Source organism: Gobio gobio, assembly GCF_949357685.1.
Source record: "Gobio gobio genome assembly, chromosome: 6".
Taxonomy (NCBI): Eukaryota; Metazoa; Chordata; class Actinopteri; order Cypriniformes; family Gobionidae; genus Gobio; species Gobio gobio.
The window spans coordinates 6,267,000-6,290,822 of NC_137102.1; the positions used below are offsets into that span (position 1 = coordinate 6,267,000).

The 23,823-nt window shown below is 40.6% G+C and overlaps 1 protein-coding gene across 4 annotated transcripts in view; it reads left to right on the top strand.

Annotated features, from left to right (window-relative positions):
• smarcd3a (SWI/SNF related BAF chromatin remodeling complex subunit D3a) overlaps nucleotides 1–23,823 on the top strand; it is a 45,028-nt gene that overhangs the window by 18,286 nt on the left and 2,919 nt on the right. For 3 of the 4 annotated variants that reach the window (XM_079819606.1, XM_079819605.1, XM_079819603.1), the window contains 9 exons: nucleotides 411–533; nucleotides 610–732; nucleotides 1,975–2,070; nucleotides 11,253–11,354; nucleotides 17,386–17,547; nucleotides 17,636–17,733; nucleotides 20,999–21,134; nucleotides 21,258–21,380; nucleotides 21,598–21,699. In XM_079819606.1, the coding sequence (XP_079675732.1) occupies nucleotides 411–533; nucleotides 610–732; nucleotides 1,975–2,070; nucleotides 11,253–11,354; nucleotides 17,386–17,547; nucleotides 17,636–17,733; nucleotides 20,999–21,134; nucleotides 21,258–21,380; nucleotides 21,598–21,699 (1,065 nt within the window). The remainder of the gene's footprint in view (nucleotides 1–410; nucleotides 534–609; nucleotides 733–1,974; nucleotides 2,071–11,252; nucleotides 11,355–17,385; nucleotides 17,548–17,635; nucleotides 17,734–20,998; nucleotides 21,135–21,257; nucleotides 21,381–21,597; nucleotides 21,700–23,823) is intronic. The other variant, XM_079819604.1, reaches the window with a different exon arrangement.

Sequence of the window (23,823 nt, forward strand, 5' to 3'; positions counted from 1 at the left end):
AACTTACAGGACTTAAAGGATCTGCTGCTAACATATTGGTGCCAGATACCACAGCACACCTTCAGGGGTCTAGTGGAGTCCATGCCTCGATGGGTCAGGGCTGTTTTGGCAGCAAAAGGGGGACCAACACATGCCTGATCGGTGTATTATATATAAATATAGTAATTTTAGTAATATACCCATGCTTTTTCGTTGTATTGCTGCACAATAAAACATTTTGATACTGTTTTGATGTCCAACTAAAAATCTGGGAAATACCAGTTGAAAACCACTGCCCTAAGTAATTGATCTCCTATCATAACCGAGATTGATAATGAACCATACTATACCACACACTATATGTGTTAAATATCATCACACTGCTTAGAAAACATTTAAATTGAGTGATGCATTCAATGCCTTTTCATTAGATCCGTGAGCTGGTGCCAGAGTCCCAGGCGTACATGGACCTCCTGGCTTTTGAGCGCAAACTTGACCAAACCATCATGAGGAAGAGGGTGGATATACAGGAAGCCCTCAAAAGACCAATGAAGGTATGCGAGTTCACTTAGAGTACTTTTACTAACTCACAGTTACCTATGACATGAAAAATGTGCTCTTCTGTTCTAGCAAAAGCGGAAGCTGCGACTGTACATTTCCAACACTTTCAACCCTGCCAAACCTGACGCAGAGGACTCGGAGGGCAGCATTGCATCCTGGGAGCTGCGTGTAGAGGGCAAGTTGTTGGATGATGTAAGGTTGCATTCATAATCTTACCATCTGTTCTGTAATGCAGTGTTGAATTCATTTGTCATGATCGTTGGTGTTATTTTTTTTAAATGTCAGTCAAAAAAAAAGTTTCTTTGCTGCTTGTTTCATTTAGCGAATGCTTCAATTCCTGACCATTGTGTATAATCGGTTATTTAATCCATGCATGAATCATTTTCATTGACTATAACCAAATCCAATTTAGCCAATTTAGAATCCACGGGGTCAAAAAAAGTCTAGAATTTCGAAATCGAAATTTTAGGTCTTAAAAAGTCTTAAATTCGCTGAAGTATTCTGTTCTAGGTCTTAAATAATTTTAAACAGGTCTTAATTTTCCTACGTCCATGTAACGTTACCTCTAATGCTCATTGAAATCCTGCAGCACTTCAAATAGTCCAAATATAATTCGCTGTAATACGACTACAAATGAGACCAACATGCAGCTTATATTGCAGCCAATCAGCTTTAGTGTTATTGGAGTCTCTTTCAGATTGTACCACAGACACATAAAACAGATTTTATTCTTCAGCTAATAGTCCTCCAGTTTTTCGTGTTTCTGTGATTACTAAATATAATGAAAAATCAACATGCATTTTTTTGAGATCCTGCATTATTTTTAAACCAAAATAAACAAGATTTATGTATTTAGTTTTTTATTACTGTCATGTGTAGCTATTGTGCATTTAACATAATACATAATACGGTAAATGTAGTTTCCTAATTATGAAAAAAAACCTGCAAATGATAATTTCTGGAAATTACCACCACAAAATCAGTCATTTTGATCTCAAAAATCACCAACAAAAAAAAAAGTTACGAAATCCTGGTGGGATTGAGCTATGAGGAAATGCAAGTTTATCGATTTGTTCAATTTGAATAAATTAATTTACTTTGCAAGTAAATTTGTGACTGCATTTCCTTTATAGGTCTTGAATTTCATTCATAATGGTCTTAAAAAGGTCTCAAAAAGTCTTAAATTTGACTTGGTGAAACCTGCAGAAACCCTGTTATTGCATCTAGCAGGCGACATAAAGTTTGTAGGCTAGAACAAATCTATTCAAATTCATTTATTTTCATGAAAAGACTTCCTTTAACTGCATGGAACAATTTAATGTTGTTTATTTTAGATGCTGTTCTGCTGACGCTAATCTTTGTTTAGGCTTCATTGCATTTCAAGTCCTTTTTTTTTTATTTTAAAGTTTTATTTTTATTCTCTGTGCACTTTAGCCTGGAAAACAAAAGAGGAAGTTTTCGTCTTTCTTCAAGAGCCTTGTTATTGAGCTGGACAAGGATCTGTACGGCCCTGACAACCACTTAGTGGAGGTGAGCCTTTACTCACTCGACATACGACAAAAAAACATAATCGAACCGTATTTGATATTCAATCTTAACAAAAGTTTAAAGCATTTAATATGGGAGAATCTCAAGTGTCCTCTTTACGTTTCAAACAAGGCTGAGGACAGTCACACAGGGTGAAGCTGTCACATTTCAATATGTGTCCACGAGCATCTTTTGGCTTCTCCTGTGTGACGGATGGGATCGGAATGCAATAGAAAAGTCAATGTCATAATGAAAAGTTCAGTTAACCATTCTTCGTGTAAGACATGCCTTTGTGGTTTCCATAGCAACGGGTTACATAAGGAAGTTGCCCATGACACTGTGGAGGGATGACACTGCAGCCAGCACAGAGCTTTGGGCCGCATTAACGGGAAAAAGAAATGCATTTCTGAAGACAGACACTTATAAAACCTTTAAAGCACCCTGAACTCTGAGAGGCTTTGTATTCAGCGAGTGTGTTTTACTCTATTTTAGTGGGGGAACCATTGTGCACAGGTGCTATTCAGGCACACTCAGGCATTTACATTACACAAGGGAATCTTCCCATCTGCCTCACGCACTTAATATTTATATGCACTTTGTAAGGTACATTCAGGATTAGGGAAGGTCTGCGGCTCTCAAGGAGTGACCCTCATGCCTCAGGCCCCATTGGAAGTGGGTGTACGCACCGCATTTGAGTTTATTCATTCGGCAGCTCTTTAAATTGTCCTTGGTGACTGTGGGTTTTCATCACAGCACACACCAGATTGAGGCGGGCGATAAAAAGAGTGATTTACCTGCGTAGAAGGATGGCATTGAAAAAAACCCTCCAATGTCAAGCAAAGCTAATTGAGTTGAGCTGTGAGTCACTGCCATTATGTTGTCTCTTTCAAATAGCGCTAAAACATGCGATGGTTTAGGGAAAATGCAAGTGAGATCGCATAAAGAGCCTAATCATTTTATTCCCTCTTAAGCTGTTGGGGGGGGGGTTAAGGTTTGTCACTATTTTAATGGATAATGTGCCCCAATAATAATATACGGGCACTGTAATGAAACACTGTCACTCATAATCAGGGATGCACATTTGAACAAACACATAACCATAAGTATTAAAGAAATAGTTCACCCAAAAATGAAAATTATCCCATAATTTCCTCTCAAGCCATCCTGTATATGACTTTCTTCTTTCAGCCGAACACAATCAGAGTTGTATTAAATAATATCCTGGCTCTTCCCAGCTTTGAAATGACATTGAATTGTGTTTTTTAAGCTACAAAAAGTGCATCCATCCATCAAATAAAGTAATCCAAACAATTCCAGTGGGTTAATAAAGGCCTTCTGAAGTGAAGGGTTTTTGTAATAAAAATATCCATATTTAACTGTACTATAATCTATTACTAAAATCACTTGCTTTGTGATTTACGTGGTTTTCGCGAGAGGCTATTCTATTCTCACCTAAGCTTTGGGTCCTACATTGGGTCAGAGGTCACCCTTCCGCTGGAACTAGACGCTCTCATGAATGCACGTACAGCTGTTGCTATATTTTTCTTACAAAAATGCATCGCTTCAGAAGGCCTTTATTAACCCCCAGAGCTGTATGGAGTACTTCTATGATAAATGGATGCACTTTTTTGTGCTTCAAATGTAATTACAAAGCTGGTAAGAGCCAGGATGTTATTTAATATAACATTATTGTATTCGTCTGAAAGAAGAATGTCATATACACCTAGGATGACTTCAGGGTGAGTAAATCATGGGCTAATTTTCATTTTCAGGTGAACTATTCCAGTCCAACTTTATATTAGATGGCCTTAACTACAATGTACTTATTGTGTTCATATTACAAAACACTTTTGCTGATATTGAGGAGGGATACTGGTAAAGTTGTGGTGGTGTGGGTAAGTTTAAGGGTAAAGTTATGGACAGGTGTGGTGGTGTAGGTAAGTTTAAGGGTAAAGTTAGGGACAGGTGTGGTGGTGTGGGTCAGTTTAAGGGTAAAGGGACAGGTGTGGTGGTGTGGGTAAGTTTAAGGGTAAAGTTAGGGACAGGTGTGGTGGTATGGGTAAGTTTAAGGGTAAAGTTAGGGACAGGTGTGGTGGTGTGGGTCAGTTTAAGGGTAAAGTTAGGGACAGGTGTGGTGGTGTGGGTTAGTTTAATGGTAAAGTTAGGGACAGGTGTGGTGGTGTGGGTTAGTTTAATGGTAAAGTTAGGGACAGGTGTGGTGGTGTGGGTTAGTTTAATGGTAAAGTTAGGGACAGGTGTGGTGGTGTGGGTTAGTTTAATGGTAAAGTTAGGGACAGGTGTGGTGGTGTGGGTAAGTTTAAGGGTAAAGTTAGGGACAGGTGTGGTGGTGTGGGTAAGTTTAATGGTAAAGTTAGGGACAGGTGTGGTGGTGCGGGTAAGTTTAAGGGTAAAGTTAGGGACAGGTGTGGTGGTGTGGGTAAGTTTAATGGTAAAGTTAGGGACAGGTGTGGTGGTGCGGGTAAGTTTAAGGGTTAAGTTAGGGACAGGTGTGGTGGTGTGGGTCAGTTTAAGGGTAAAGTTAAGGACAGGTGTGGTGGTGTGGGTTAGTTTAATGGTAAAGTTAGGGACAGGTGTGGTGGTGTGGGTAAGTTTAAGGGTAAAGTTAGGGAGAGATGTGATGGTGTGGGTAAGTTTAAGGGTAAAGTTAGGGAGAGATGTGATGGTGTGGGTAAGTTTAAGGGTAAAGTTAGGGACAGGTGTGGTGGTGTGGGTCAGTTTAATGGTAAAGTTAGGGACAGGTGTGGTGGTGTGGGTAAGTTTAATGGTAAAGTTAGGGACAGGTGTGGTGGTGTGGGTAAGTTTAAGGGTAAAGTTAGGGACAGGTGTGGTGGTGTGGGTAAGTTTAAGGGTAAAGTTAGGGAGAGATGTGATGGTGTGGGTAAGTTTGATGGTAAAGTTAGGGACAGGTGTGGTGGTGTGGGTCAGTTTAAGGGTAAAGTTAGGGACAGGTGTGGTGGTGTGGGTCAGTTTAAGGGTAAAGTTAGGGACGGGTGTGGTGGTGTGGGTCAGTTTAAGGGTAAAATTAGGGACAGGTGTGGTGGTGTGGGTTAGTTTAAGGGTAAAGTTAGGGACAGGTGTGGTGGTGTGGGTCAGTTTAAGGGTAAAGTTAGGGACAGGTGTGGTGGTGTGGGTAAGTTTAATGGTAAAGTTAGGGACAGGTGTGGTGGTGTGGGTTAGTTTAATGGTAAAGTTAGGGACAGGTGTGGTGGTGTGGGTTAGTTTAATGGTAAAGTTAGGGACAGGTGTGGTGGTGTGGGTTAGTTTAATGGTAAAGTTAGGGACAGGTGTGGTGGTGTGGGTTAGTTTAATGGTAAAGTTAGGGACAGGTGTGGTGGTGTGGGTAAGTTTAAGGGTAAAGTTAGGGACAGGTGTGGTGGTGTGGGTAAGTTTAATGGTAAAGTTAGGGACAGGTGTGGTGGTGCGGGTAAGTTTAAGGGTAAAGTTAGGGACAGGTGTGGTGGTGTGGGTAAGTTTAATGGTAAAGTTAGGGACAGGTGTGGTGGTGCGGGTAAGTTTAAGGGTAAAGTTAGGGACAGGTGTGGTGGTGTGGGTTAGTTTAATGGTAAAGTTAGGGACAGGTGTGGTGGTGTGGGTAAGTTTAAGGGTAAAGTTAGGGACAGGTGTGGTGGTGTGGGTAAGTTTAATGGTAAAGTTAGGGACAGGTGTGGTGGTGTGGGTAAGTTTAAGGGTAAAGTTAGGGACAGGTGTGGTGGTGTGGGTAAGTTTAAGGGTAAAGTTAGGGACAGGTGTGGTGGTGTGGGTCAGTTTAAGGGTTAAGTTAGGGACAGGTGTGGTGGTGTGGGTCAGTTTAAGGGTAAAGTTAAGGACAGGTGTGGTGGTGTGGGTTAGTTTAATGGTAAAGTTAGGGACAGGTGTGGTGGTGTGGGTAAGTTTAAGGGTAAAGTTAGGGAGAGATGTGATGGTGTGGGTAAGTTTAAGGGTAAAGTTAGGGAGAGATGTGATGGTGTGGGTAAGTTTAAGGGTAAAGTTAGGGACAGGTGTGGTGGTGTGGGTCAGTTTAATGGTAAAGTTAGGGACAGGTGTGGTGGTGTGGGTAAGTTTAATGGTAAAGTTAGGGACAGGTGTGGTGGTGTGGGTAAGTTTAAGGGTAAAGTTAGGGACAGGTGTGGTGGTGTGGGTAAGTTTAAGGGTAAAGTTAGGGAGAGATGTGATGGTGTGGGTAAGTTTGATGGTAAAGTTAGGGACAGGTGTGGTGGTGTGGGTCAGTTTAAGGGTAAAGTTAGGGACAGGTGTGGTGGTGTGGGTCAGTTTAAGGGTAAAGTTAGGGACGGGTGTGGTGGTGTGGGTCAGTTTAAGGGTAAAGTTAGGGACAGGTGTGGTGGTGTGGGTTAGTTTAAGGGTAAAGTTAGGGACAGGTGTGGTGGTGTGGGTCAGTTTAAGGGTAAAGTTAGGGACAGGTGTGGTGGTGTGGGTAAGTTTAATGGTAAAGTTAGGGACAGGTGTGGTGGTGTGGGTTAGTTTAATGGTAAAGTTAGGGACAGGTGTGGTGGTGTGGGTAAGTTTAAGGGTAAAGTTAGGGACAGGTGTGGTGGTGTGGGTTAGTTTAATGGTAAAGTTAGGGACAGGTGTGGTGGTGTGGGTAAGTTTAAGGGTAAAGTTAGGGACAGGTGTGGTGGTGTGGGTTAGTTTAATGGTAAAGTTAGGGACAGGTGTGGTGGTGTGGGTAAGTTTAATGGTAAAGTTAGGGACAGGTGTGGTGGTGTGGGTCAGTTTAAGGATAAAGATAGGGACAGGTGTGGCGGTGTGGGTTAGTTTAATGGTAAAGTTAGGGACAGGTGTGGTGGTGTGGGTAAGTTTAATGGTAAAGTTAGGGACAGGTGTGGTGGTGTGGGTCAGTTTAAGGGTAAAGATAGGGACAGGTGTGGCGGTGTGGGTAAGTTTAATGGTAAAGTTAGGGACAGGTGTGGTGGTGTGGGTAAGTTTAATGGTAAAGTTAGGGACAGGTGTGGTGGTGTGGGTCAGTTTAAGGGTAAAGATAGGGACAGGTGTGGCGGTGTGGGTAAGTTTAATGGTAAAGTTAGGGACAGGTGTGGCGGTGTGGGTCAGTTTAAGGGTAAAGTTAGGGACAGGTGTGGGGGTGCGGGTAAGTTTAAGGGTAAAGTTAGGGACAGGTGTGGTGGTGCGGGTTATATTTAGAGTAAAATTAGGGACAGGTGTGGTGGTGTGGGTAAGTTTAAGGGTAAAGTTAGGGACAGGTGTGGTGGTGTGGGTCAGTTAAAGGGTAAAGTTAGGGACAGGTGTGGTGGTGTGGGTCAGTTTAAGGGTAAAGTTAGGGACAGGTGTGATGGTGTGGGTCAGTTTAATGGTAAAGTTAGGGACAGGTGTGGTGGTGTGGGTCAGTTTAATGGTAAAGTTATGGACATGTGTGGTGGTGTGGGTCAGTTTAATGGTAAAGTTAGGGTCAGGTGTGGTGGTGTGGGTCAGTTTAATGGTAAAGTTATGGACAGGTGTGGGGGTGTGGGTCAGTTTAAGGGTAAAGTTAGGGACAGGTGTGGTGGTGTGGGTCAGTTAAAGGGTAAAGTTAGGGACAGGTGTGGGGGTGTGGGTAAGTTTAAGGGTAAAGTTAGGGACAGGTGTGGCGGTGTGGGTTAGTTTAAGGGTAAAGTTAGGGACAGGTGTGGTGGTGTGGGTCAGTTTAAGGGTAAAGTTAGGGACAGGTGTGGTGGTGTGGGTAAGTTTAAGGGTAAAGTTAGGGACAGGTGTGATGGTGTGGGTCAGTTTAATGGTAAAGTTAGGGACAGGTGTGGTGGTGTGGGTCAGTTTAAGGGTAAAGTTATGGACAGGTGTGGTGGTGTGGGTCAGTTTAATGGTAAAGTTAGGGACAGGTGTGGTGGTGTGGGTCAGTTTAATGGTAAAGTTATGGACAGGTGTGGTGGTGTGGGTCAGTTTAATGGTAAAGTTAGGGACAGGTGTGGTGGTGTGGGTCAGTTTAATAGTAAAGTTAGGGTCAGGTGTGGTGGTGTGGGTCAGTTTAATGGTAAAGTTATGGACAGGTGTGGTGGTGTGGGTCAGTTTAATGGTAAAGTTAGGGTCAGGTGTGGTGGTGTGGGTCAGTTTAATGGTAAAGTTAGGGTCAGGTGTGGTGGTGTGGTGGTGTGGGTCAGTTTAAGGGTAAAGTTAGGGTCAGGTGTGGTGGTGTGGGTCAGTTTAATGGTAAAGTTAGGGACAGGTGTGGTGGTGTGGGTCAGTTTAATGGTAAAGTTAGGGTCAGGTGTGGTGGTGTGGGTAAGGTGTAAGGGTAAAGTTAGGGACAGGTGTGGGGGTGTGGGTCAGTTTAATGGTAAAGTTAGGGACAGGTGTGGTGGTGTGGGTCAGTTTAATGGTAAAGTAGTGGACAGGTGTGGTGGTGTGGGTCAGTTTAATGGTAAAGTTAGGGACAGGTGTGGTGGTGTGGGTCAGTTTAATGGTAAAGTTATGGACAGGTGTGGTGGTGTGGGTAAGTTTAATGGTAAAGTTAGGGACAGGTGTGGTGGTGTGGGTAAGTTTAATGGTAAAGTTAGGGACAGGTGTGGTGGTGTGGGTCAGTTTAATGGTAAAGTTAGGGTCAGGTGTGGTGGTGTGGGTCAGTTTAATGGTAAAGTTAGGTTCAGGTGTGGTGGTGTGGGTCAGTTTAAGGGTAAAGTTAGGGTCAGGTGTGGTGGTGTGGGTCAGTTTAATGGTAAAGTTAGGGACAGGTGTGGTGGTGTGGGTCAGTTTAATGGTAAAGTTAGGGTCAGGTGTGGTGGTGTGGGTAAGGTGTAAGGGTAAAGTTAGGGACAGGTGTGGTGGTGTGGGTCAGTTTAATGGTAAAGTTAGGGACAGGTGTGGTGGTGTGGGTCAGTTTAATGGTAAAGTAGTGGACAGGTGTGGTGGTGTGGGTCAGTTTAATGGTAAAGTTAGGGACAGGTGTGGTGGTGTGGGTCAGTTTAATGGTAAAGTTAGGGACAGGTGTGGTGGTGTGGGTCAGTTTAATGGTAAAGTTAGGGACAGGTGTGGTGGTGTGGGTCAGTTTAATGGTAAAGTTAGGGTCAGGTGTGGTGGTGTGGGTCAATTTAATGGTAAAGTTAGGGACAGGTGTGGTGGTGTGGGTCAGTTTAAGGGTAAAGTTAGGGACAGGTGTGGTGGTGTGGGTCAGTTTAATGGTAAAGTTAGGGTCAGGTGTGGTGGTGTGGGTCAGTTTAATGGTAAAGTTAGGGACAGGTGTGGTGGTGTGGGTCAATTTAATGGTAAAGTTAGGGTCAGGTGTGGGGGTGTGGGTAAGTTTAAGGGTAAAGTTAGGGACAGGTGTGGGGGTGTGGGTCAGTTTAAAGGGGCTATATGCGTTTTTCTGAAATTTAAACTCGCGACTGACACTTGTGGCCAAAAAACAGAACTGCTCTCATTTTCTGCTCGCTCTCGCAGCGGTGGTGACGTCACATCCGCAGACAGCGCGGGAAAAGACGACCCGCCAGAAAATAGGAAAAATAGGAGACAGGCTTATAGGTGCACCCACTGTGAGCGGACAAGGTGTCAGTATGCTCATCAGGAGATGTTTGTGTCATAAATGGTAAAATAAAAAGGCTATTGTTACGTTTATTTTGGGGAAAAAGTTGCATATAGCCCCTTTAAGGGTAAAGTTAGGGACAGGTGTGGTGGTGTGGGTAAGTTTAATGGTAAAGTTAGGGTCAGGTGTGGTGGTGTGGGTAAGTTTAATGGTAAAGTTAGGGACAGGTGTGGGGGTGTGGGTCAGTTTAAGGGTTAAGTTAGGGTCAGGTGTGGTGGTGTGGGTAAGTTTAAGGGTAAAGTTAGGGATAGGTGTGGGGGTGTGGGTAAGTTTAATGGTAAAGTTAGGGTCAGGTGTGGTGGTGTGGGTAAGTTTAAGGGTAAAGTTAGGGTCAGGTGTGGCGGTGTGGGTAAGTTTAAGGGTAAAGTTAGGGACAGGTGTGGTGGTGTGGGTAAGTTTAAGGGTAAAGTTAGGGATAGGTGTGGGGGTGTGGGTAAGTTTAATGGTAAAGTTAGGGTCAGGTGTGGTGGTGTGGGTAAGTTTAAGGGTAAAGTTAGGGTCAGGTGTGGGGGTGTGGGTAAGTTTAAGGGTAAAGTTAGGGTCAGGTGTGGCGGTGTGGGTAAGTTTAAGGGTAAAGTTAGGGTCAGGTGTGGTGGTGTGGGTCAGTTTAAGGGTAAAGTTAGGGTCAGGTGTGGTGGTGTGAGTAAGTTTAAGGGTAAAGTTAGGGTCAGGTGTGGTGGTGTGGGTAAGTTTAAGGGTAAAGTTAGGGTCAGGTGTGGTGGTGTGGGTAAGTTTAAGGGTAAAGTTAGGGTCAGGTGTGGTGGTGTGGGTCAGTTTAATGGTAAAGTTAGGGACAGGTGTGGTGGTGTGGGTAAGTTTAAGGGTAAAGTTAGGGACAGGTGTGGTGGTGTGGGTCAGTTTAATGGTAAAGTTAGGGTCAGGTGTGGTGGTGTGGGTCAGTTTAAGGGTAAAGTTAGGGTCAGGTGTGGCGGTGTGGGTAAGTTTAAGGGTAAAGTTAGGGACAGGTGTGGTGGTGTGGGTCAGTTTAATGGTAAAGTTAGGGACAGGTGTGGTGGTGTGGGTCAGTTTAATGGGAAAGTTAGGGACAGGTGTGGTGGTGTGGGTAAGGTGTAAGGGAAGGGTCAACAGTGTAATTATAAATGTAATTAATTACAGATGTAATTACATGCAGGTGATTTTTTTATGTAATTATAATGTAAAAACATGTATGTACACATAAATGCACTCTATCAAATTATTCATTTAAATGTTACTACATAGTAGTTAAGACCACCTAATGAAACGTGGGTCCACTATTCCTTTCAGTTTTGGTATGTAGCTCTGCCTATTGAGAAGTCAGTTTAACGATTATGGCCTGGTGGGCAATAAAACAGGAAAAAAATCCCACAGACTGAAGAAAACACAAAAGAAAGGACACCAGAATATCACAGAGACAAGCTAGAAACCACCCAGCAACCTAGCAAATGCATAGCAACCTGATAAAAACCACTCTGAACACCATAGCAACACTCTAACAACCACTGAGAACATCTTAGCAACGGCATGCCCTGACAAACACTCTCAACACAGACGAAATATCAAAATCTAGTTCTGTACTTCTTGTAGCGCAGTTATAAATCAAAGACCTTTTGTTTGGACTGAGTATGTTTAATCGCAACAGTGGCACCGCACCCCTACAACCCAGGAGACAGACGGCTTCCAGGTGAAGCGGCCCGGCGATGTGAACGTGCGCTGTACACTCCTGCTCATGCTGGATTACCAGGTGTGTGCAGGAAAGGCTGAATTATTACTAGAGAGTGTGTGTGTGTGTGTGTGTGTGTGTGTGTGTGTGTGTGTGTGTGTGTGTGCCAGTGTAGCATGTGTGTAGTTGGTTTTATGTGCATGACATCAAATTCTTTAAATAATAACTATGTGTGTAATAACTTTTTATTATGTATTATATATATCATTATTATCAATGTTATCTATTATTATTATTGATATTACTATTTCCGTCAACACAACTTATCACCATCTTTAGTATCATTATTGTACAACCCCAAATCAGAAAAAGTTGGGACAGTATGGAAAACGCAAAAAAAAAAAAAAAAGAAGTGATTTCTAAATTTACTTTGACTTGTATTTCATTGCAGACAATATGAACACAAAATATTTCATGTTTTGTCTGGTCAACTTCATGTCATTTGTAAATATGCATCCTTTCCTGTCATTCAGACCTGCAACACATTTAAAAAAAAAGGTGGGACAGTAAAGCATTTACCACTTTGTAATGTTGCCATTCCTTTTCACAACACTTAAAAGACATTTAGGGACTGAAGACACCAAGTGATGAAGTGTTTCAGGTGTAATTTTGTCCCATTCTTCCTGCAAACAAGTCTTAAGGTGGGCAACAGTACGGGGTCTTCGTTGTCCACACATTCTCTATTGGAGACAGGTCGGGACTGCAGGCAGGCCAGTCAAGTACCCGTACCCTCTTCCTCCGCAGCCAGGACTTTGTAATGTGTGCAGAATGTGGTTTTACATTGTCTTGTTGAAATATGCATGGACGTCCCTGGAAAAGATGTCTTCTTGAAGGCAGCATATCCAAAATCTCTATGTGCTTTTCAGCATTAATGGTGCCTTCACAGAAGTGCAAGTTACCTTTGCCAAGGGCACTGACACAACCCCATACCATGACAGACCCTGGCTTTTGGACTTGTTGCTGGTAACAGTCTGGATGATCCTTTTCTTCTTTGGTCCGGAGCACACGGCGTCCATTCCTCCCAAAAAATACCTGAAATACTGCTTCATCTGACCACAGTACACGTTTCCACTGTGTGATGGTCCATCCCAGATGCCTCCGAGCCCAGAGAAGTCGACGGCGCTTCTGGACACTGTTAACATAGGGCTTCATTTTGGCACAGTACAGTTTTAACTGGCATTTGTGGATGTAAGTACGCATTGTGGTACTTGACAAAGGTTTGCCAAAGTAGTCCTGAGCCCATTTGGTGGTATCGCTTCTAGATGAATGACGATTCTTGATGCAGTGCCGCCTGAGGGATCGGAGATCACGGTTGTTCAGCTTTGGCTTGAGCCCTTGTCCTTTACGCACTGAAATTCCTCCAGATTCCTTGAATCTTTTAATTATGTTATGCACTGTTGAATGTGAAATATCCAAATCTCTTCCTATCTTTCTTTGAGGAACATTGTTTTTAAACATTTCAATCATTTTATCACGTATTTGTTGGCAAACTGGCGATCCTCGGCCCATCTTTGCTCCTAAAGGATTAAACCTTTCTTGGATGCTGCTTTTGTACCAAATCATAATTACAATCACCTGTTGACATCACCTGTTTCAGATCACATCATTATTGACAGGAAAGGATGCATATTTAAAAATGACATGAAGTTGACCAGACAAAACATGAAATATTTTGTGTTCATATTGTCTGCAATGAAATACAAGTCAAAGTAAATTTAGAAATCACTTCTTTTTTTTTTTTTTTGCGTTTTCCATACTGTCCCAACTTTTTCTGATTTGGGGTTGTATTATTACTGTTATTATTATTACTGATATTACTGTTGCCGCCATCACAAAATATTATTATCATTATTTTTATACATGCTATTACTATTTAAATACTTCCACTATTACTATTATTATCTGTCATTTCTGCTTATTTTTCATTGCTGTTATTATTACTGCTGTTTCACTGTTGTTTTTGTGTTTAAAAAAAACAATTATAACTTTGTGAAAATCTACACTGGGGTCTAAAAGTCAAGAAAATCTGGGATTCAAAATCTAATTTAAACCTTGGAATAGTTCAAAATAAAGATAGATTTTTTTTTTTTTCTATGCTGGGCAAACGATTAATCGTGTTTAATCACATCCAAAATAAAAGTTTGTGTTTACATAATATATGTGTGTACTGTGTATAATAATGATAAATACACACTCATGCATGTATATATTTAAGAAAAAGTGTTTTATTTATATATAAGATCAATTATATAAATATATATACATGCAAATATTTCTTAAATATATACATGCTTGTGTGTGTATATATACATAATAGTTACACAGTACACACACATATACAGTGGCAAGAAAAAGTGTGTGAACCGCTTGCAGAATCTGTGAAAATGGGAATAATTTTAACTAAATAAGAGAGATCATACAAAATGCATGTTATTTTTTATTTAGTGCTGTCCTGAATAAGATATTTTACATAAAAGATGTTTACATATAGTCCACAAGACAAAACAAAAGCTGAATTTATTAAAGTGACCCCGATCAAAAGTTTATGAACCATTGATTCTCAATCCTGTTTGTCGTTCCTTGATGATCCACGGCTGTGTGTGTGTGTCGTTCCCTGATGATCCACGGCTGTGTGTGTGTGTGTGTGTGTGTCGTTCCCTGATGATCCACGGCTGTGTGTGTGTGTGTGTGTGTGTGTGTGTGTGTGTGTAGTTCCCTTATGATCCATGGCTGTGTGTGTGTGTGTGTGTGTGTGTGTCGTTCCCTTATGATCCATGGCTGTGTGTGTGTGTGTGTGTGGGCATGTTTTTGTGAAATATCAGGACACAAATGTGTATAATGACATGGGTATGATATAGGTATTACAAAAAGAGGGTGAAATATGAGGACGTTCCCCATGTCCTCACAAATGCTTATAAATCACACAGAACAAGGTTTTTTCACAGAAAGTGAACTGCACAGTCTCCTGTGATGTGTAGGTTTAGGGGCAGTGTGTGTGTGTGTGTGTGTGTGTGTGTGTGTGTGTGTGTGTGTGTGTGTGTGTGTGTGTGTGTGTGTGTGTGTGTGTGTGTGTGTGTGTGTGTGTGTGTGTGTGTGTGTGTGTGTGTGTGTGTGTGTGTGTGTGTGTGTGTGTGTGTGTGTGTGTGTGTGTGTGTGTGTGTGTGTGTGTGTGTGTGTGTGTGATGGGTAGGTTTAGGGGCAGGGGCAGTGTAAGGGGATAGAAAATACGGTTTGTACGGTATAAAAACCATTACGCCTATGGAATGTCCTCACATTTCACAAAAACAAACGTGTGTGTGTGTGTGTGTGCGTGTGTGAGAGTGTGTGGGTGTGTGTCGTTCCCTGATGATCCACGGCTGTGTGTGTTTTGTGATGGTTGTTCTTGAGTCTCTTGTTTGTCCTGAGAAGTTGAACTGACCAGCGTTCTTCAGAAAAATCCTCCAGGTCACATTTAGTCATTTAGCAGACGCTTTTATCCAAAGCGACTTACAAATGAGAGCAATAGAAGCAACTAAAACAGTCAAGGGCAACAATATGTCTCAGTTAATGTAGCACAAAACCCAAAGGACAGAACTTCTTATTTATTTTTATTTATTTATTTATTTTATTAATAAATAGACAAACAGAAAATGAATCGAGTGATAGCTCCTGCACATTCTTCAGTTTTCCAGCGTCTTTAGCATATTTTAACCCTCTTAATGCGTTGTGTTTCCTTCTGGAGCATCAGTGAATGTGTGAAGCTTTTGTAATAGTTGTGTTTGAGTCCCTCAATCGTCTTCAGTGTGAAAAGATGGATATTAAAATCACACAGTACCTGCTGGAGAGGGTTCAAATATGAAAAAGATGCTGGAAAACTGAAGAATGTGCAGGAGCTGGAGGATTTTTCTGAAGAACGCTGGTCAGTTTAACTGCTCAGGACAAACAAGAGACTCAAGAACAACCATCACACAACACACACACACACACACACACAGCCGTGGATCATCAGGGGACGACACACACACAGCCGTGGATCATCAGGAAACTACACACACACACACACACACACAGCCGTAGATCATCAGGAAACTACACACACACACACACAGCCGTAGATCATCAGGGAATGACACACTCTCTCACACACACACACACACACACACACACACTCTCTCTCTCACACACACACACGCTGGTCAGTTTACATGCTCAGGACAAACAAGAGACTCAAGAACAACCATCACAAAACACACACAGCCGTGGATCATCAGGAAACTACACACACACACACACACAGCCGTGGATCATCAGGGAACGACACACACAGGATTGAGAATCAATGGTTCACAAACTTTTGATCGGGGTCACTTTAATAAATGTAGCTGTTTGTTTTGTCTTATGGACTATATGTAAACCTTTTTTATGTAAAATATCTTATTCAGAACAGCACTAAATAAAAAACAACATGCATTTTGTATGATCTCTCTTATTTAGTTAAAATTATTCCCATTTTCACAGATTCTGCAAGCGGTTCACACACTTTTTCTTGCCACTGTATATGTGTGTGTACTGTGTATAACTATTATGTATATATAAATACACACACATGCATGTATATATTTAAGAAACATTTTATATTTATATATAATATCAATTATATAAATATATACACATGCAAATATTTCTTAAACATTATTAAACATGCATGTGTGTGTATTTATATATAGATAATACTTATACACAGTACACGCACATATATTATGTAAACACAAACTTTTATTTTGGATGCGATTAATCAATTGGCCAGCACAATTTTTTTAAAGAAATAAAAGTTACTGTAGCAATTACTTTACAAAATGTGTTGCACCAAATAAATGTAGTAAGAAGACACCAATTAGAAATGAATCTGCATAATGATAGCTTTAGCTTAGGTGTCTTTTCCATCTTGAAAAGCACTGTTTGTTAACAGTCGAGCCATTAATACCTAAAAGTTTGATTGCCCTTCTATGTTAACCAAAGTAGCCATACAGTTGCTAGTGAGTAAACGGCTCTTTTAATTACAGCAGTTTTCACATTGCTAACTACATCCTGAGAGGAAGAAGCTCAGTCTGTCTGAAAACTAAAGCTATGTTTTTAAACAATGAGTTTAAAAGTGTGAAAAAGACAATGGAATAGATTTGCAAATGGCTCGTTGACATGACATTTCCAGCTGAACCGCTTGCATAACCACCTAAAACTAGTTTACATTTTTCTTAAATCTTTTATAATTATTATACATGAAGTTTTTGTGAGATTATAACAAGTGAAAATAAATTAAATGGCATATTTGTATTTTTAAACAAGATTTCGTCACTGCACAGAAGCATTTAAATGAACTATTGAAGGCATTTTAAAAGAAATTGTGACCGTTTACAGCAGCTAAGATGTACACTTTCCCTTATACTGTATATACACGACTTCTCAAAGGTTTCATGTTTATGAAAGAAGTCTCTTATGTTCACCAAGGCTGCATTTATTTGATCAAAATCTGGAAAGAAATAATTTATTCCTGAACAATTACAAATGTAATTTATTTAAAAATGTACTGTATTTTAAAAAAGCTGTATTTTCAGCATCATTACTACAGTTTTCAATGTCACATGATCCTTCAGAAATCATTCAATATGATGATTTGTTGCATTTTTGTTATTATCCATGTTTAAAAAGCATTTCTTGTTATTATCAACATTAAAAACTGTGATTCTTTGATGAATAGAAAGCATTCATTTGAAATAGAAATCTTTTATAACATGATAAATGACTTCACTGCCACTTATGATTAATTAAATGCATCCTTTCTGAATAAAATACTACTTTCTTTCAAATTCTTCCAGATCCCAGATTCTTGAGCAGTAGTATAAATTTGAAGCTAAAACCTGCCTGTTAAATAAAGTTCATGGACATGTTGTGTCAGCTACTCAAGTGTGCTGGATTTAAATCGTAGTAGGGATAATGTGGTTAATATGTAGATGTTTCATAACGGTATATTTCTGAATGTGTCTTTTTCATTTCTTTTATCCGTTGTGCATTTCAGCCTCCTCAGTTTAAGTTGGATCCTCGCCTCGCACGTCTCCTTGGCATCCACACTCAGACCCGCTCCTGCATCATCCAGGCATTATGGCAGTACGTCAAGACCAACAAGCTGCAGGATTCTCATGAAAAGGAGTACATCAACTGTGATAAATATTTCCAGCAGGCACTGACACTTTTGTCATATAAAATACTCACTTCATTTCGCTGTTAACATTTTGCCTGATGAGCATACCTGATTTTATTGCTTCCAGATTTTCGACTGTCCTCGTCTGAAGTTCTGTGAGATCCCTCAGCGACTGACCAACCTGCTGCTGCCGCCTGATCCTATCGTGATCAATCATGTTATCAGGTAATTCGTCAGAAATATATTTCCGTATTCAAACAATAGCAGTTTTAAGGCCTGTGACCGAATGTACCTTTTAGAGGGCTGTTTTCTGTTAGAATTTAAAACGAATTCTGTTGTTCCAAATCTGTATTTTTATGGGATACTGTACAAAAAAACAACAACAACATAATTTTAAGGGTGCGTTCACACTTGTAGTTCGGTTCGTTTCGTCCGGACCAAAAAACCGCTTAGCGTTCACACTGGCATTTTTAACCTAAAGTTACCGTACCAATGGCATTGGGATACGGTCACAACCTGATTGGTCGGCTTTTATGACGTGTATTTCGCGACGGAGCCGAAGATTCAAAACAATGCTGTGTGCTGATTAAAAGCCATCATTTTATGCTTGTACATATGGTTTTATTTTTACCAGCTGAGAACTCACGAAGAGCTCATAAAATGTTCAAAACAGCAGCAGGATTTCCTCCGTTGTGCAGAAACGAAGATCTGCTGCAAAGAGACCTCCTCGTTGCTCCACGTTTGCCCTCTATTCATTTTGGTTTTGGTTACTCTATTCATTTTGGTTCGAATCAGCTGACTTGTAGCGTTGCATCTTGTGACATCACATCCTGTTTTTGGTTGGTTTACATGTCTTTGGTCCGTGTTGCGTTCATATATCAATCGAACCGCACCAGAGTTGGTTTGGAAGCGGGCCGAGACCCATCTTTTTAGCGTCTCGTTCCGCTTGTCCGCACCAGGGTTCGGATAACAGCATTCACATGTGTTCAAATGAACCGTACTAACCGAGCAATCGCACCAGGGTTCGTTTTAATCCAACCAAACATGACAAGTGTGAACGCACCCTAAGGGCGCTTTCACACCCACCTTGTTTGGTCCGGATTTTCTGACTTTTCAGTTTGGTCCGAATCAAAATTACAGGTGTGAAACCTCCCCCTTCCACGGTCCGGACCAAACAGACGAAATTTGGTCCGACAAAAAGAGGTATTACCGGTCCGGATTAAACTGAACAAAGGTTCGATTAGTTTCTAGTGTGAAAGCATTTTCTGTATGGTTCGGACTTTCAGACTATTTACAGGAAGTTCCTGTTTATGTTTAAATATTATAAAGTTATTTTTAAATTTCATCTAGGCGACATTGATTATGAAAAGTGAAAAGATGCACAATATGTCAGAAGACAGAAGGTCAGAAATGATTTTGAAAGAAATTTTGCATGATTTTGCCTTTTTTTTATGTGAATTTCGTTTTGTATAAATTGCATCTTAATTTTAATCAACGTTTAATCAGATAATTGCCTGGATTTAATAAATAAGAAGCAAATAGTCTATAGCAGACGATAATCGCGGGAGCGATCACATGCTTCGCACATGAACTGGAGCGCGTCTCAAATAAACCGAAGCTCAGCAGCTACTCGTCTCACAAACATGAGAAATATGTGTATATAAAGCTTGAAATGTCCACTTTTAAACGTAACGAAAAGAAAATAGTCCAGCAATGCGCACTGTTCAATAGTGGCAACAATATGCGTCCGTTCATTCATGCTTGTCAAAGACGCTGACGTCAGACGCATGTCCGTTTACAAACCAATCAATGTCCAGATGCTGCCCACATAGATGAAGACGAGTGGACGCAAGTGTGTCATGTACAGTTCTTTAGTCCGCTCGCATAATTGCAATGTGAAACCAAACCAAAACTAACCGAATGTATGAAATGTATCAAAACATGAACTTCGGTTCGGACCTTGGTGCGGACTTTCAGGTGTGAAAACGCCCTTAAATATACTTTGAATAGATTTTTTCCCCTTACAACAGAAGTTCATGTATTATTGTGTTACACTTGAAAAAATAACAGCATACAGCTTTAAAATGGCATAAGGGTGAGTAACTAATGACAGAATATTGATTTTAAGGTAAACTGTTCCTTTAAAGGGGGGTCTAATGCTATTTCATGCATTCTGACTTATTTACACTGTTAAAGAGTTGATTCTCATGATAAACATGGCCAAAACGGATGAGTTTGACGAATGACGGCGTATTTCTGTGCCAAATACAAGTTTCGGAAAGTTTTTTTCCCGAGAATGGCCCTGTATCCCTCATAAAGGGCGGAATTCCTTGTATGGGCACTTCTCCCGGATAAGCGCACACACACACACAGACATCAACCAGAGCGAGAGCGAGAGCAAGAGCTCGCACATCAACGAGTTTCGTTCGGTTACGGGAGCCGTCGGCCGCGCTGCCATTTTGTTTTTAGACCACAAAATCAACAATGTCACTAAAGAAGTGTGTGTGTGTGTGTGTGTGTGTGGACTGGTAATCATCACGTTATGGGGACAAAATGTCCCCACAAAGATAGCAATATCCGAAATCCTCATCCTTGTGGGGACATTTTTAGGTCCCCATGAGGAAAACATCTTATAAATCAGACTAAGTGATGTTTTTTGAAAATGTAAAATTGCAGAATGTCTCCTGTGAGGGTTAGGTTTAGGGGCAGGGGCAGTGTAGGGGGATATAATATACGGTATGTACGGTATAAAAACCATTACGCCTATGGAAAGTCCCCATAAAAGATGAAAACACTACGTGTGTGTGTGTGTGTGTGTGTGTGTGTGTGTGTGTGTGTGTGTGTGTGTGTGTGTGTGTGTGTGTGTGTGTGTGTGTGTGTGTGTGTGTGTGTGTGTGTGTGTGTGTGTGTGTGTGTGTGTGTGTGTGTGTGTGTGTGTGTGTGTGTGTGTGTGTGTGTGTGTGTGTGTGTGTGTGTGTGTGAGGGAAAGATCACCTTGTTCAGCTTCACAAATAACCCAGAGTTAAACAGTGGATGCAGTTTGTGTTTCCGGAGTTCTGCAAGTGTGTGTGTTTGTTCCCGGTCATGAGTGGAAACCGCAGGCGGTGACTGAAACTGCATCAAATGTGTGTTTTGTTGGCAATCGGCGTGTAAGTGCATATTATATGAACAATACGAATGTATAGTGAATCGAAAAGTTATCCAGGGATAATGCCATGATGTAGTGTGTGTGTGTGTGTGTGTGTGTGTGTGTGTGTGTGTGTGTGCGCCCTCACGCGCTCATGACTCTTTAGCTCCGCCCACTGCACGCCTTCACGCTGTTTTCGGAAAGAATCGGTACAGTGTATCTGTTTTTTTATAAATATGATAAAACGAAAGACTCTTCGGAGATATGAAGGATGCAATACTGCTCTATAGGTACTCAAGATTAACATGATAAACTGTGTGTGTATGTACCCTTTATATGCCTTTTTGGTTTTAATTTTATCAGTGTGGATCCAAATGACCAGAAGAAGACAGCCTGCTATGACATTGATGTAGAAGTTGATGATCCTCTTAAGAGTCAGATGAATGGATTCCTGCTGTCCACAGCGAATCAACAAGAGATTGCATCCCTAGACAACAAGGTTAGAAGGAGCTTTATAATTCATTATTTGAATATCCTCATTGTGTTGCTTTATTTGAACGTTTCTGCATTACATTATGTACATTCATAGCTAAAATTTGCATCATCACCTCTTCTCCTTTAGATCCATGAAACTATCGAGTCCATCAACCAACTTAAGATCCAAAGAGATTTCATGCTCAGCTTCTCCAGAGACCCCAAGGGCTACATCCAGGACTGGATCTGCTCCCAGAACCGGGATCTTAAGGTAAATGTAAACCATGTGTACTGCTCTTAATCATAGTCATGTAACGTATTATTATATCAAATATCAAAACATTATGCACCCTTTATGTATGTCCAAATGAAGTTAAACATTGAGCATTTTTTTAAACAATGTCTCTACCTAGTGGTGGAAAGGATGTAACTGCTTTTAAAGAAATTGTCTTTTTTGACTGAACTTGACTGTATTTTTTTTATCACAGCTGATGACAGATACAGTTGGAAATCCAGAGGAAGAGAGAAGAGCCGAGTTTTATAACCAGCCCTGGTCTCAGGAAGCTGTCAGTCGCTACTTCTATTGCAAGGTGAGGAAAACATGACAACCAATCATGTCAGATACAAAAGTTTGGGTTCAGTAAGATTTGCTTTAAAGAAAACAATACTTTTATTCAGTAAGAATGCATTAAATTGCATATTTATTTAAAATAAAGGCTTTTCTTTTTATATCAAATAATCCTGAAAAATGTATACCGGTTTCCACAAAAATATTAAGCAGCACAACTGTTTTCAACATTGATAATAGTAATAAATGTTTCTTGAGAGGCAAATCCTCATATTAGATTGATTTCTGAACGGTCATGTGACACTGAAGACTTTGGAAGATTGTTTCCACCATTGATTAAAAAAAGTAATTGCAACTTTTTATCTCATAATTCTGACTTTGTTTCTCAGAATTGCGTGATATACAGTCAAACCAAAAAACTTTTACTAGTGTGTGCAGGACACTATAGTTCATTTATGTAAGTGAGGAGAGCAAAATAAAGTAAACTGTGACATATTATACCCAAAAATTCTTCATACAGTGACTACCAGTACAAATTATAAACATTTGGGAGCAAAATGATTCCGACACTTTGACCTGAGCATGTTTTGCTGAAGTGTTTTTTCTTTAATTGCTAATCAAGTCAAGTCAACTTTATTTATATAGCGCTTGTACAATGCAGATTGTTTCAAAGCAGCTTTACAGTGTTAAACAGGAAAATAATGCAGCAGAATTTTATTCGGCCATACAGCCGCTCTGGAGAAAACGGTGACGTCATCAGTTCATTTCAATTATCATACAGTGACAATGTGGGCTTTAGGTCAGTAATTAGATCAGTAATTTAGTGTATATGGTTGATTTAGTTTAATAATTAGATTTATTTGGATATTTAGTTGAAAATTTAGTGTCCCCAACTAAGCAAGCCAAGCCAAAGGCGACAGTGGCAAGCAAACCGAAACCCTATCAGGTGACCTAATGGAGAAAAATAAACCTTGGGAGAAACCAGGCTCAGTCGGGGTGCCAGTTCTCCTCTGGCCGATTAACAAACAGCGTATGATTATTATTCGGGCAACTTTACAGGTCAGGGGTCATATTAGGGGTCATACTAATGTGACCTTTGACACCACTGACTGAACAAAATGAAGCATTGCTTGGTCATTGGTTGACCTAAATTGGTATGATCTAATTGTGTAGTTAAAATCGAACAGCTGATTGGATGATTGTAATCCATTACATCCCTTTCTATCAAAGTTATCTGACATTATCAAGATGAATTTGTTCCGACAGTTTAACTCTTGGGTTCTTGTCATATTTTATTACATATTTTCTAAACTATAGCGAATAAACTGTGATAATGTGAGAAAATGTTGAAGGTGTCTGAATAAATTACGTTTTCTTTCTCAGAACTGCGTGATATAAAGTCCCAATTGTGAGTTCTAAAGGTCAATTCTGATGGAAAAAATACTTTTTCCCTCAGATTTGGACTTTAGAACTCGCAATTGCGGCTTTATACCTTATGATTCTGAGAAAAGTCACAATTGTGAGATGTAAACTCGCAATTGTGAGGGGAAAAAAAGTTTTAAAAAATGTTGAGATTTAGGGTGCTTTCAAACTAGCACTTTAGGTGCAACGTTCGTTTGGATGATGTGAACGCGGTCTTCCGAACTCTGAACCGTACCAGAGTCCGCTTAAAAAGGTGGTCTGGGGTTCGGTTCATGTGAACTCTGATACGGTTCGCTGCTGATGTGAACACAATCGTACTAAATTGGAAGTGAACCGCTATTAATGACGTCTGATTTGATAAAAAAGTGTGTTTATGTGCATTTCACGCATCTTCTTGGCGAGCGTGACTGATATACTACAAGCTGTAGATCTCATTTCTGCCCGTCTTCAGAGTTCTTTAGAGCATTTGCAGTACATTCCCTGCAGACAGACTCAAGTGCCATTACGTACTGAAGAAACAAAACCAACGGTTCAAAAACAAAAATATAAAAGTGAGGTGAGCAACGCTATGCATTTTGCCACCTTCTCGTCCAGGCAATCGAACCAAGTGTGAAAGCACCCTAAAAAAAAAATCACAATTACCTTTTAAATGTTTTATTCCGTGGCTGAAACAAGCTTCCATAGAAGACTGGAGTAATGATGTTAATGTTAAATGCTATTTTAA